The sequence below is a fragment of the Telopea speciosissima genome, chromosome 6 (assembly GCF_018873765.1).
Source record: "Telopea speciosissima isolate NSW1024214 ecotype Mountain lineage chromosome 6, Tspe_v1, whole genome shotgun sequence".
NCBI lineage: Eukaryota > Viridiplantae > Streptophyta > Magnoliopsida > Proteales > Proteaceae > Telopea > Telopea speciosissima.
The window spans coordinates 53,327,833-53,340,602 of NC_057921.1; the positions used below are offsets into that span (position 1 = coordinate 53,327,833).

Below are 12,770 nucleotides of genomic sequence, written 5' to 3' on the forward strand. Positions count from 1 at the left end.
GAAAAGGTCAATATGAGATTCCAGACTTTTGCACTATATACTACATAGGACAGCTGATGATGAAACCAAATTCATTATTACATAAGAGCATAGATAACAAAATGTTCACACTTTGTACTCCAGGTGCAATCGTTAAAAGTGATTGGCGCCTACTTTCTACTTAGGATACTAACAGGGAATAATCATTAAAAGGCGTTGTCTCAGAAATCCCGCTTCTGTTGATCAACTACAGTAGTAAATTACATAATAAGGTACTAGGATGATCTATGCCAAACCATACTCAGGGCTACCTCACATCAAAATCACCAAGTTGTCTTCTTGCAACCATAGGCCGCTTAGCTCTCCCAGACTCCCATCTCCACTGCTTTGTCTGCAAATTGGAGGGGGGTTCCAACCTTCAAACCCTGCATTTAAAGCACTAATGAGAAACAATGATCTTTATAAGATAGGCCCATTAGAAAATGTTGTATATAGCATCACACCATTGATGAACTGGTCTTGGTTTCTTAGTGAATCAGTTGGATTGAAGCTTTGATATGGTCTATCCTCATCTTCATAAGAGCTCAGGCAGTTTATGGGTCCTGAGTAAGGTGACATATAGCTTATTCGACTAAGATCATCTGCTAGATCAAATTCTACCATGAAGTTAGAGTAGGATGAAGTGGGAGAGATTTCCGCAGAATCAGAATATGCCCATGAAGTTTTCAAGTTTGGAAACTCTTGGTGGTGAAAACATTCAGATCCAACATCTTGACCCTGTGCCTGTGGGTAATCCTGTGACAAGTTGTCAAAAAGTTTAAGAAAACTATTTCAAGACCCAAACTATCTTAAAGATAAAAATCATGTGCTACATTAACCCAAATCTATCTCACTTAGATTTTGAAGTCTAGTGTTAATTTCTGTAAATATTGTACCTTTGAAGAGTCCAGAATTAGATTAGGTGAGACCCAGAGGCCTCCTTCATCAGTCTTGTTTGATGGCTGCTCAAACTCTGACACTCTTGTAATTTCAGATGGGGAAGTGACAGGGCTTGAATAGTTGTTCCTCTTGTGTAGGTTAGCATCTTGAGATGAACTTTCTTTGGGGCTGCTTAAGAGCTCAGTTGAGACTTCCAATGTCATCGATTTCCCTCTGGTAGAAGTGACCCCTGCTCTCTTGGCTTTGGGTCCTCCATGTTGATCTCCCGTCTTCTGTCCATGATCATTCCTCTTAACTACACGACACAAAGCAAAAGCTCCCTGGAGAGAATTTCAATAGACAAATACTGTCACAGCTCAAACTTAAAGTTGAGCACTTGAGTTATTCCACATATGAGATAGTCAAATGTACCTGAAAACTAGATGATCCTTGAGAAAGATCATCACAAAGACGATACTCATGCATCACCCAGTGCGTCCGATCTCCTAATGGTGCTCGTCCACAATAGAACACCAGCGTCTTGCGAAACCCAGACACATCAGACTGACATACTATTTTCCGGTCTTTCCCAGTGGCTTTCCAATAGCCAGCTCCAGTGGCTCTATTTGTACGTGAACCATTTGGATATTTACGATCCCTGGGACAGAAGAAGAACCATTCCATATCCCGTTTTGGGAGGAATGATTTGTCTGCAATTCACAACATAAACAATGCAGGTTTCATTAGCTTCCCAATAATTAACCAAAAGCAAAAAAAGAAAGCTGTGTTCTAATTTCTTTCCCCCTTTCTCTGGAATTAATCTTTTCTTGGAAAAGGAAAAGAAACCCAATTGAGCCTGTTTTTAAAAGAAAAGGTGAGATGCCCCACAAAAATTATTCTTCGAGTGCTGGAAGTTGTAAGAGTAGAACAAAAGCCACAACAAGAACCTTTTCTAACACACCTAAAGAAATCCCAACAGATTTGATCCCTTACTGATTATAGCAGCAGAATGATATAAGTCAGTAACATACTTGCCAGACCAATGTCATGAAAACTTGTGTATATAAATAGTGCAGAATCTTGTGGAGGGTCTATGCTGGCTCTAAATAAAGAGTAGTACTCAGGCTAGTCAGATTTCAGAAATTCAGTGAATCAAACTTTAAAGCTTCTAGTAGCCTGCAAATATGTTCCTAGTTAATATATTTTTTATGATCCCAGAGGAATTCAGCATATACAGACTCATTCTTGTGTACATTTTCTATCAAAATATTAGAGGAGAATTGTTGTCCCAATCTCTCGTCTGTTATTGAACAGAAATTCTAGTATGGGAGAATCAAATGCCTATATCTTTTTAACAGAAACTAACACCAAGTAGCCAAAAAGCAAACTGTAAAGAACCATATACAATTATTTACTTTCTGAACTATTAAACAGTATTAAAGGGTACCTGGTAACTCCCACGGATCAAATTTATAGAGATCGATCTCTGGAATAACTTCGAGCTCAAACTCCAGCCCTTCAATCTTCCTCTTTAAGTAATACCCCACTAACTCCTCATCTGTCGGGTGGAACCGAAAACCAGGGGGAAGTGATGCTCCTCCCATTGTCAACTCCCCAAGTTATTCAAAAATCTCCAAAAACAGTAGAAACAAGGTAGCAGCAGCTAGAAGAACTATAATTTTGAGATTTGCAGATAAGTGCCAGTGCTGTACCTATTGAAAATTTGGAAGATCCAAAAATAATAGCTTTTATCAACACACACACAGAATTTCTCCTCAAGAACCGAATAGAACTTCCATGGGATGCATCCCTTGTACAATAGAATCATTCTCTCTGAATTCAAGTTTGTTCTTAGTAACAGAATCTCCCCACCCAAGCTACCAACTTTAGAAGACCCAGAAGCCAAATCTTTTAGAATTTTTGAAAACAATAGTTACTTTGAAGTTATGAAGCTGAGTACCTGAGAAGAACACTCCCAAAAACCCAATTATAACTTCTAATATTGCAGCTTTTTGTAATACCCAAAAGCCAAAAACCAAACAAAATCTCATGAAATTTGAAATTTTGAATGGAAGAAGCTTTATGATAGCTCTTGGAAGAGTTACCCCCTTTGTTTAGAGATTGAAGAAGGAGATACTGGGTAGAGTAGAGTAGGGCAGAGGAAGTTGTGACAGTTATAAATAGAGGTGCACAGGTACGCGGCATTCCAAAACAACACCGAAAGGTTGAGATTGCTTGTCTTGAGTGAACCCAAAATTCCACAGGAGTGGCCTTCAAACCCAAAACCAGTTCACACTATGTCCCCACTTCCCGCCAATTTGTTAATTAAACCATTAATATTAATGGGGAATGTCTTAATACTCCACTTAGTTCATCTCCTTCCACTCTAAGCTTTTCCCCACCTCATCATGAGTAGGACAAAAATACTTTTTAGTTAGTTAATAATTACATATTGCCATTGGGCATTAACTTATGGGGCCCACATGGTGTGTTTCAAGAAACATTCAAAAGACATCCTTTATTTGTTCAAGGCAAAAAGAGCAAATTGGAATGCTTAGGATTTTGAACCTGTTTTGGATGACCAGAGTGTCCTTTTAGTCAAAGATCTTAACTGTTCAGTAATTATTTAGTAACCAATTTTTTCATTAGAGCTAAGATTTTCGTGTTGACATTTTTTGTTCCAATTTTCTTTTTCTTGTTGGTGCTAATTTGGGGATTAAGAATATTTTGTCTTTATTAGCTTTTGAGAGTGGGGGATTGTTTAGGTTGTAAAGACTAGTGATTCCACTCATTAACTAATGCAATTTTGATTATGGAATTCACCCACTAGTCACAATTAAGAGGTCATGATTCATGAGTTCAATTATCCTTGGATCTACTTAGGACTGTCAATTGGTCGGTTTGGATCGGGTTAGGTTTGGTTTCATCGGTTTCGATATGAGAATGAGTGAGTTCAAAACATGATCCAATAAAGATGCACTGGTTTCAATTCGGTTTCGGTTCTATATCAATTTCTCTTATCGATTTACTATCAGTTTGGTTTCGGGTTAATTTCAATTTGCCATGTAAATTCACAAGTATGAAAAAAATGTCTGTTTTTTGTAAATTGCATGACAAATAGGTCTAACATGTAAAGGGTCCTGTACCTATGACTCAAAATTTCATTGCCAAGCTACATGAAAATTTCGGGCTGATATCGGTTTCTTATGGGGTTATATCGATTTCGGTCCAGTTTTTAAGTTCAGTTCGGTTTCGCTGCAGTCCAGTTTGGTTTCGGTGTTACAAAAACCCAATTCGAAAACATGATCCGATAAGCTCATTTGGTTTCAGTCAGTTCGGTTTAGTTTCATTGGTTCGGGCTAAGTTTTGACACCCCTAGATTTACCTATCAAAAGTAAATAAAGAGAGTTTTCCTTCACCAGGTTGGAATGTTCACTGCATCATCCTATAAGGTTCAAACCCCCCTAGGGTTTGAGTATATTTTTCAAAACACCCTCCCAATACCCCCGCATGAATCTGAACCTGCCGTAGTGAATGGATTTTCATTCATCGTGGCTGAAGGAAAACTCGATCTAATAAATAATCTCTGGCATACATAATCAAATGCTCTCATCCAAGCTAACTGCAGCCTAAAGCTGAACTGGCTCATTCAACTTTCCCTACTCATCTAGGATTGCAATTGTCCTCAACAAATTTGAGGATCTTGTAATAAGGGGTAAATTTCATTGATTTTACTAAGTAAAAGAAGGTAATAATGACAAAAAAATGAAGATCAAACATGAATAATGGGCAATTCAAAAGATGGTTGTAGAAATCATGGATGTTTGAACACATAAAATACCAATAAAGTAAAATAAATGAAGGAAATTTTCTACTTCCACATAATTTATATTACATTCCTTTTTCTCACATTCACACATTTATGTCAAAACAAACAAAGACTCATATGTTGTCTAAACTTAGATGTTGATTGGAATAAACCCATTGCAAAATCCCTAACAAGAACACTAAAATTACTGAATTAAATTTTAGAAATAAATATATAAAAAATAACAACTTCCAGTTAATAAAATGAAAAAGGAATTTTTTTTTTTTTTTTTTTTTTTTTTTTTTTTGGGGGAAATGGGAACTGTTAAAGGATGTAAAGGTGACTTAACAAAAGAAAAAAAAAAGTTACTTTAGTACTTCGTTTTAATTGCTTAAGATAGGGTATGAAATGAGGTTGAGGAGAAGACTTGAAAAGAAAAGATGGGTCTATTTTGAATAAGAAATGTGGGAAACTTTGTAGGGCTTATAGGTGTTCTTGTGGGGGAAATTATATTGGATTGACAAACCATTCCTTATCTCTTGTCGCTGTTGGACTTCTCCTTTCGGCCCTTTTGTCGATGCTATGATTCATCACCTACAAACCAACGGACCTAAATGACTAGACCCTCTATTTTAAATAATTTGAAATAATTTTTATACTTTTCTCATCAGAAATAGTCTCTCCGTGAAACGGGGTAAGATTGCATATATTATGATTTTCCTCAAACCCTATAATGATAGGAGTCTTGTGCAATAGGTATTTGTTTGATCATCTAATACATTCAATTAAGGGTGTCGAAACCTAAATTGAACCAGTCAAACCATCCTGACCCGACCTAATCGAGCCCGATCCAAATCAAACAAAGGCCTTATCGATTTGGTTTTGGTTTATAGGTTAGAGCACCATTTTGTTTTGGCTTGGTTCGGACTAAATCGATGGACCACCAATTGGCCCAACCGATTGGATTGAACCAAACACTGAAACTGACCCCCAAATCCTAAAAAACCTACCTAATCCCTACACAAAACTAGTCTATACCCAGTTTTCGAACCGAACCGCCCAATTGACATCCTTACATCCAATAATGCAACCCCATTGTCATTGCGATATGATCAAGGATTAATTGTACACCCTATTCTAAAACACAAATTGTCACACAATGCAAACATAAAGATTTATTTGGTTCGGCAAAATTGTCAATATCTATTTTGAGAAAAGATCTATTTCACTATCAATAAAAAATAGGGTTACAATCGCTTGTCTCCACATCATCCATTCTAATCTCATGGTGTTAGTGCATTGTACACTACTTCTTTGTTGCCTTGGTTTCCAATTACAATGGACTCATCAAATGATAGAGGTGCGGTAGAGTCTTGAGTTGCTTTTCCACACGTGTACACTTGAGGGTGATTGATGGGAAAACTGTTTTGAAGATTTGGAGTTTTCTATGTGAGCTGGCAAAGGCAGTTCCTCCCAATGCTCTTTAAAAAATTAACAAAATAAAAAAAAGGCAAAAGGGACCTTAGCCACCTTCAATAATTAATCAAAGTATGTCTCCTCCAATGATTTCTCAAAGACTTAAAAGATGAATGGCATTGAGGTCAGTCAATCCATGGGTTATGAAACACGAAGTAGAGTGAGTTTTCAAGACTGTTTTGGTAACATTGTATATGTGGTTATCCTTTCAAATTCCCTATAGCTTGGCAGTGCGGTAGTACTAGTGTGGATGTTTGACATGTGGCAGTTCGGATATTCAACGATCCGAGTTTAACACAGTTAATGAGTTCAAATCGTTAAATGTCCGAACTATCACGTGTCAGACATCCACAGTAACACCATCGCACTACCGAACCATAGGAAATTGAAGAAGATAATTTTTGGTATATGTGTGTATATGGGTTGGTGGATTGACATCGATAGACTAAAATAGTAACTAAAATGGACTCTTTTTTGGATAATTAATATGGGATTGAAAAGGAGATACTTAAATAATTAAGTTCTCCTTTATGGTGCTTGGATTACGTGTTAAACGCGGTTTTAACGCGTATCGGTGCTGTTTTAGAATGCATTTTGGGAACTTGTTTACTGCAAATCTTCAGCTTTGCATATGGGCTTGTTATGGGTTTGAAAAGGAGGTAACAAAAATAATTCAATTCTTCTTTATGGATCTTGGATTTCGTGTTACACGGTTTAAACACGTTTGGGTGCTTTTAGAATGCAATTTTAGGAGCTTTCATGTTTAGTGAAGTAATCTTCAACTTACCAGCCTTGTTGGGCTTGAGTCACCTATGTAACTGTTAAAGTATGCATCTGTTTTTTCTTATGTAAAGGTGCTTAAAACTACTATAATTTTGGGAGAAAGAAAGCCATCCGGTCATGTAGCGCACGTTGTGCCCGCGCCCAAACACAGGGGTGCGTATAATGTCTCACACCCTCTGGAAAGATGGAAATTAATGATCAGGGGTCAGATGCTCATCTGAAGGTAGAGTTCTCAGGCTTTCAATAGCGGTCATGATTGTGATGCAGGGACGGATGATTGGGAATCTGTATAAACTTGCAAGGAGTGTTGAAATAGGTGGAGTTCATGTTGGAACTCAGGCTAGAGGTACAGGTGGAGGACAGAGATTGCAGGTGGTTCAAGCGATAAAAAAGTGCAAGTCTGGAAAGAAACGAGTGTCTTTCGCTTCAGATTTAGTGAGTGGCGGTGATCTCTTGGTGTGGGCTATACTGGTAGGAGAGGTGGAGCCACATTACATTGTGCGTCACCAATGAGTTGTATGAGACACCCTGGGTGGGGGTGGGGGTAGGGCTGTAAACGGATCAGATTCGGCTCAAATAGTGCAATATCCGCATCTGCATAACTATTGGACAGATTCGGATAGTGCTAAACGGATACGGACACAGATACGGATCGGATATTTTATCCGTTTACATGTAAATATATCTTTTCGGATAGCTATAGCCTATCCGTATCCGCATCCGTTTAGCTTTCAAACGGATTCGAATAGTACTAAACGGATACAGAAACGGATTTCGGCTATTCATTTACACCCCTAGGTGGGGGCCATGCTGGTTTGATTACGGTGGACAGACAAGGACATCCTGGGTGGGGGTGTGGACCATTCTGGTTTGAGTATGGCAGATAGGCGGAGACAATGGTGGAATTTTGGAGATTTGACATCAATATCGGGTTTCTTCAGGGTCGCTTGCAAAATCCAAGTCAATCTGGAGATTGTTGGGGGGGGGAATTGTAATTGTGTGGAGAATAGGTTTAGGGCTTCCATATATATTATCTCTGTGTAGAAACCTAGTCACAAGCAAAGGGGAACACTTTATGAGGTGAAAAGTTGTGTAGAGAGTTTTCAAGAAATTGTGGAAAATCTCTAGTTCTCTCGGATGGATGTATGCAATCTTGTTGAACTGAGGTAATTTTTTTGTGTTGCATGTGATCATTTGTTTGGATTCTTCCTCATGGTTGCACATTTGTCCCCAACAAAGTTTTCTCATTCTACAAAAAAAGTTGGAAGAAAACCAAGGAATGCAATTGGAAGATTTTGAAAAATCTTTCCCATGTAAAGGAACTGATTCAGGACTTAGAAAACAAGAACATAATTAGGGAACAGCAACTTCTTTTTTACCAAGTGTTTGGACTTCCATTTTCCTTTTTTACCAATTGTTTGGATATCGAAGGTCACCATTTTATTTTTGTTTATTTATTTAAATTAATTCTACACAGAATCTGAACATCAAATCCGTTGTCGTCCAGCGGTTAGGATATCTGGCTTTCACCCAGGAGACCCGGGTTCGATTCCCGGCAACGGAATTTTTATGTTTTTGACTGATTTAACTAAGAAGTGATAACACTTGGGGCCATAGCCCAACCTTGAGCTAGATTTACAAGTTCGGCTTGATTTTCCTTTTTCCCATATGAACCCATCTATCAGAATGGGGCCAGAGCTATGATCCATGAGGGACAATATGTGTAGGGGTGTAAATGAATAGTCAAAATCCGTGTTTATGTATCTCTTTAACACTATGGAATGCATAGAAGATATACTTTCCGAAGCAACCGAATGCAATCACCGCAGGCATTTGATGGAAAAAGTTGGGCACACTGTTGGTGTATCGTAAGCTAGCACTCACTATGTCTCTCTCGCTTCCTTCTCCCCTTTGAAATGACCTTTATCCCTATTGTATAATATCTCATCTTGAGAATCTATTGGTGCCACCCCGGCCCACCCGTTAGTTTACTGTACATTGGTGGGGATCCTATCCATAGTTCAAATGAAAACATATGGCCACAAAGTATGACAAACTAATTCCAATACTACATGAGATTTTCTTATTGACACTCCTCAAGGTTTCAAATAATTTGTAACTTTATTTTTTTATGTTTTTTACTATGACATACAAGTTTTTCCAATATGAAAGCGGGCATTAGTGACGGTAAGGTTGCTCCATTGTAACCAAGTGATCACGGATTTGGAAGAAAAAAAACCCTTACCTATTAGGGTTTTCTTATGTGCAAAAGCAAAACCATCCTATATGCATTAATTCTAAAACAATTGTAGTTTTCCTCTTAGAGAACCATACCTGTTTAAGTGTGACAAACCTATCAAATAAAACTCACAACCAAACAGTACCCAAAGGCTCAAAACCCCAGGTAAATCCCAAATATATAGTCCCACATCGAGTGTTTAAGAGAAACAAAACTTGTTTATATATTACCCTGTCAAGGTAAGTTATGTGTTCGTTGAAAGGAGAGACGGTTGGCATCTCCCCTGACAGGGACGGGAACGGTCTTCGGACTTCCTTGTTACCACACCCGGTTAAGGCTTCCCACTTCGGTGGATCTTACCCAAATTTTTTTTTTCCTTCTTCTACGTGAACACAGCAATGGCGGCTCTTGATTTTCTGCCGTCCTGTATTAGATGTTTAAGGCTACGCCAGTGTAGGTGGAGGAGATGTTGACATTGTATGAGAAAGGGAGGGCTGGTGGATGGAAGCCTGACCCAGTTGCTTTCTCTGGTTTGGCTAAAAGCCTCTTTGAAGAGATGATTACAGCTGGTATGACCCCTAACGAGAAGGTCTTAACTGTTCTGAGCAAGATGGAGTAGTGATGCCTTAGAGCTCTGGGAGAGGATGAGATCAAACAGGTGGCCTATTGATGTCATACAATATAAGACATTGTTGAGCATGTGTGCTGATCTTGGGTTAGAAGAGGAAGCTGAGAAGATCTTTGAAGACATGAAGCAATTGGTAGAGTGTCGCCCAGATAGTTGGAGCTACACTACAATGCTTAACATATATGCCAGTGGTGGAAAGGTTGAGAGGGCAATAGCGTTGTTTGAAGAAATGTTGGAGTCAGGTGTTGAGCTCAATGTGATGGGTTGCACTTGTTTGATCCAGCGCTTGGGGTAAGAAGATTGATGATCTGGAGGGGGTGTTCTTGGTGGCGATTGAGAGAGGAATGAGCCTGATGATCGGCTCTGTGGGTGCTTGCTGCATGTTCTGTCCATCTGTGAGGAAGGTGAGGAGGTGAACAAGGTCCCTTGCTTGCTTGCTTGGAAAAGGCCAATCCTAAGCTGGTTGCTTTTGTTAGACTGCTTGGACAAGAGGTAGCTAACTTTGATAAGATCAAAGAGGAGCTCAGAGGAATACGCAATGAAGCAGTTGTTGAAACTAGGAGACCTTTCATTTACAACTGCTTGATCGGTATCTATCACAGCCAGAATCTCTATGAAAGTGCACATGAGGTGCTAACATTAGGGAATAGGGACCCTTAATGGGTTGCCCTGGTCTGCATAACAAGACTGCAAAGTGTGATCGTTGAACCTTGTATCCTTGTCAGTCAAGTGGATTGGGCCTGTGTCGAAACTGGTGGAGCATCAAGAGAATTTGCCCGTAACTCATAAGTTCGCTCACGGACTAGCAAGTGAATTTGCTTCCCACTTGGAAGAAACCGGCAGCACCGTTCAGGAAAAGTGACGAGAAAGCAGTTGTTTTGTGGCAACTCGGGAGGATTTAATATCATGGTTTAAGTCCAGGGTTCCATCTTTACCTTTTTAGCGCCTTACATGGAACGTCTGCAATCAAACAGTAGCACTGTTTTGCTTCAGTGCCTGTCTACTATTTGTTTTTAAACTAACTTTTAATATCTCCTTTCAGTAAATTGCAATTTTTTTAATGAAAATATACAAGTTTGGTTCTGAATTTTATTCTGAATCCCTATCAAGGTTTGGAAAGGAAGCGGAATAGGATGGTCGATTCCGATTCTGATCCAGCCTGAACCCTAGAAAAACAGGTCGAAAATATACTGCACTTTCTTATCCTTAGCAGAAGAATAGGGGTCTTGAAAATTTAATTTTTATACCTGTGGCTGAATACCACCTACAAAATTACAAATGCTCATTTTTGACAAGGAATGTTCACGATTGGTAAGAAAATACAACCCCTTCCCCCCCCCCCCCTTTTTTTCCCTCTCCCTTTTGATAACATATTTCCTCCTGATAAAATAAAGGATAGGAAAAGAAAAACAAAAGGCACAAATGTATCCAAAGACCCCCCCCCCCTCTTTTCTTTCCCTGCAAAAGAAAAATCCTAAGATGGAAAAACCAACCCTGTACCCAAAAGCTCTTCCCAAGCTAAATGACTTACAAGCTCTCCCAGAGTTCCTCCTGAACCCAACCATGGCAACTGTTTGGGAAAAGAAGCAGCCGTCATGCATATTTAGCATCAGCCCCGGCCAATCATACAGGGTTCTTTCCCATACCTGGTGCTCATCCCAGCAATTGCAAGATCAGTGAATTTGCATGGGACCCATGAAAAATGGATCTGTTAATGGAGCCAGCCAAATTGGATGGCAAATCCATTGTATGCTGAATTAGCTCATTTCCAAAAGAGATGCTGAAGTGGACTCACAGTATTGGACCCCTCACAAATATTTTCCAGATGACTTCCATATTCTTCCTTCAAGTGATATCACCATGACAGTAACATCATCATGGTACTTCCTGCGGTCTCCTTGCGGGATGTCCAGTAACTCATGGAAATCCATTCCTGCAGGGAGGGTACAATTAGGCTAGAGAACAGAACACAGCATTCACATGGTTAACTAATTTGGCATGCTAACCAAGGCAAAGAATAGAAAACGTTACTACGACAGTCTGAATAACAATGCTTACTATACTACAACAGTGAACCCACGAATGGGCTGGATCCCACACATGCTTCGCAGAACACAAGCATGCAAGTGCCATCTCCCAGTCTGAATAAAAATCCATGAATGTAGGGCAATGGAAGTCCCAAATCACAGTGCACTCAAAATCTAGCAAAAAAGATCGCTCATTATTTTCCACCCCAAGTTTGTGTGATCTCAGTGCTGGATTCAGTGTCTACTGTCCATTCGTGTGGAACACAGGTGCGCTCCAATTTTAAAGTTTCACTTTAGGTATAATGCTTGTCTTAGCTTTCACTGGTTTTCTTTTATATGAAGCACAACTCAGTGTGTTAGGGATTTGTTTTGCGGCAAATTTAAGGATGCGACCTTTCCACGGAAGCATGAGTGTATCAAGGAATAGACTGCTAGACCTTTCTAGATATGTTTTTCTACATTCCTACTATAGTCTCCCCACCCCCTCTTTCTTTTGGATAAGTAATCACCAAAAAAACATATGCACTACAATCATTGAGTACACCACCAACAAGGCACCAACAGGCAGCCAAAGCCATCTCTCTCAAAGGGGACTAACAACCCAAACAGAATGTATGTCTACTAACCCCCCCAGCTAATTCTTCAGGTAAAGAGTTAGCAGAGCACACACTCCAAGAAAATTGAAGATTCCATTGTCCACAGATGGATCGAGCTTTGCTTATCAGGTGCAAGTCTCTCCAAGGTCCACCTGACGAGGGGCTTTGGGGCCATCTAATCATCAACAAAGAATCCCTCAACGATCTGCTGCAGCCTGTTAAGTTGTAGTCTCGGTGTGTTTTGTAAGTCTTGGTTATGAATTAAGTTGTGAGGGGTATTTTGGGGTTTAGATGTACCACTTTACTAAATTCGGTG

General features: G+C 39.4%; 2 protein-coding genes, 2 non-coding genes and 1 pseudogene across 4 annotated transcripts in view; 3 read left to right on the top strand and 2 right to left on the bottom strand.

Moving 5' to 3' along the window:
* Positions 1-63: 63 nt before the first annotated feature.
* Positions 64-3,158, bottom strand: LOC122664123 (NAC domain-containing protein 71-like). Its single transcript, XM_043859824.1, has 6 exons — positions 2,793-3,158; positions 2,345-2,728; positions 1,330-1,607; positions 915-1,238; positions 483-774; positions 64-404 (listed from the first exon to the last, which is right to left on the bottom strand). The coding sequence occupies exons 2-6, from the start codon at positions 2,499-2,501 to the stop codon at positions 292-294; spliced, it is 1,164 nt and encodes a 387-aa protein (XP_043715759.1). The 5' UTR covers positions 2,502-2,728; positions 2,793-3,158; the 3' UTR covers positions 64-291.
* Positions 3,159-8,456: 5,298 nt separating this feature from the next.
* TRNAE-UUC lies at positions 8,457-8,528 on the top strand. The gene has a single exon. It is a non-coding gene; the product is annotated as a tRNA-Glu (tRNA).
* A 212-nt stretch (positions 8,529-8,740) lies between these two features.
* LOC122665924 lies at positions 8,741-10,774 on the top strand (annotated as a pseudogene).
* LOC122666433 lies at positions 9,452-9,574 on the top strand. Its single transcript, XR_006333622.1, has one exon. It is a non-coding gene; the product is annotated as a U6atac minor spliceosomal RNA (small nuclear RNA).
* Positions 10,775-11,055: 281 nt separating the features above from the next.
* The window catches only part of LOC122664620 (protein phosphatase 2C 29-like), a 44,820-nt gene continuing 43,105 nt past the window's right edge, over positions 11,056-12,770 (bottom strand). Inside the window, exon 4 of the mRNA XM_043860520.1 lies at positions 11,056-11,764. Coding sequence (XP_043716455.1) covers positions 11,640-11,764 — 125 coding nt within the window. The 3' untranslated portion in view covers positions 11,056-11,639. The remainder of the gene's footprint in view (positions 11,765-12,770) is intronic.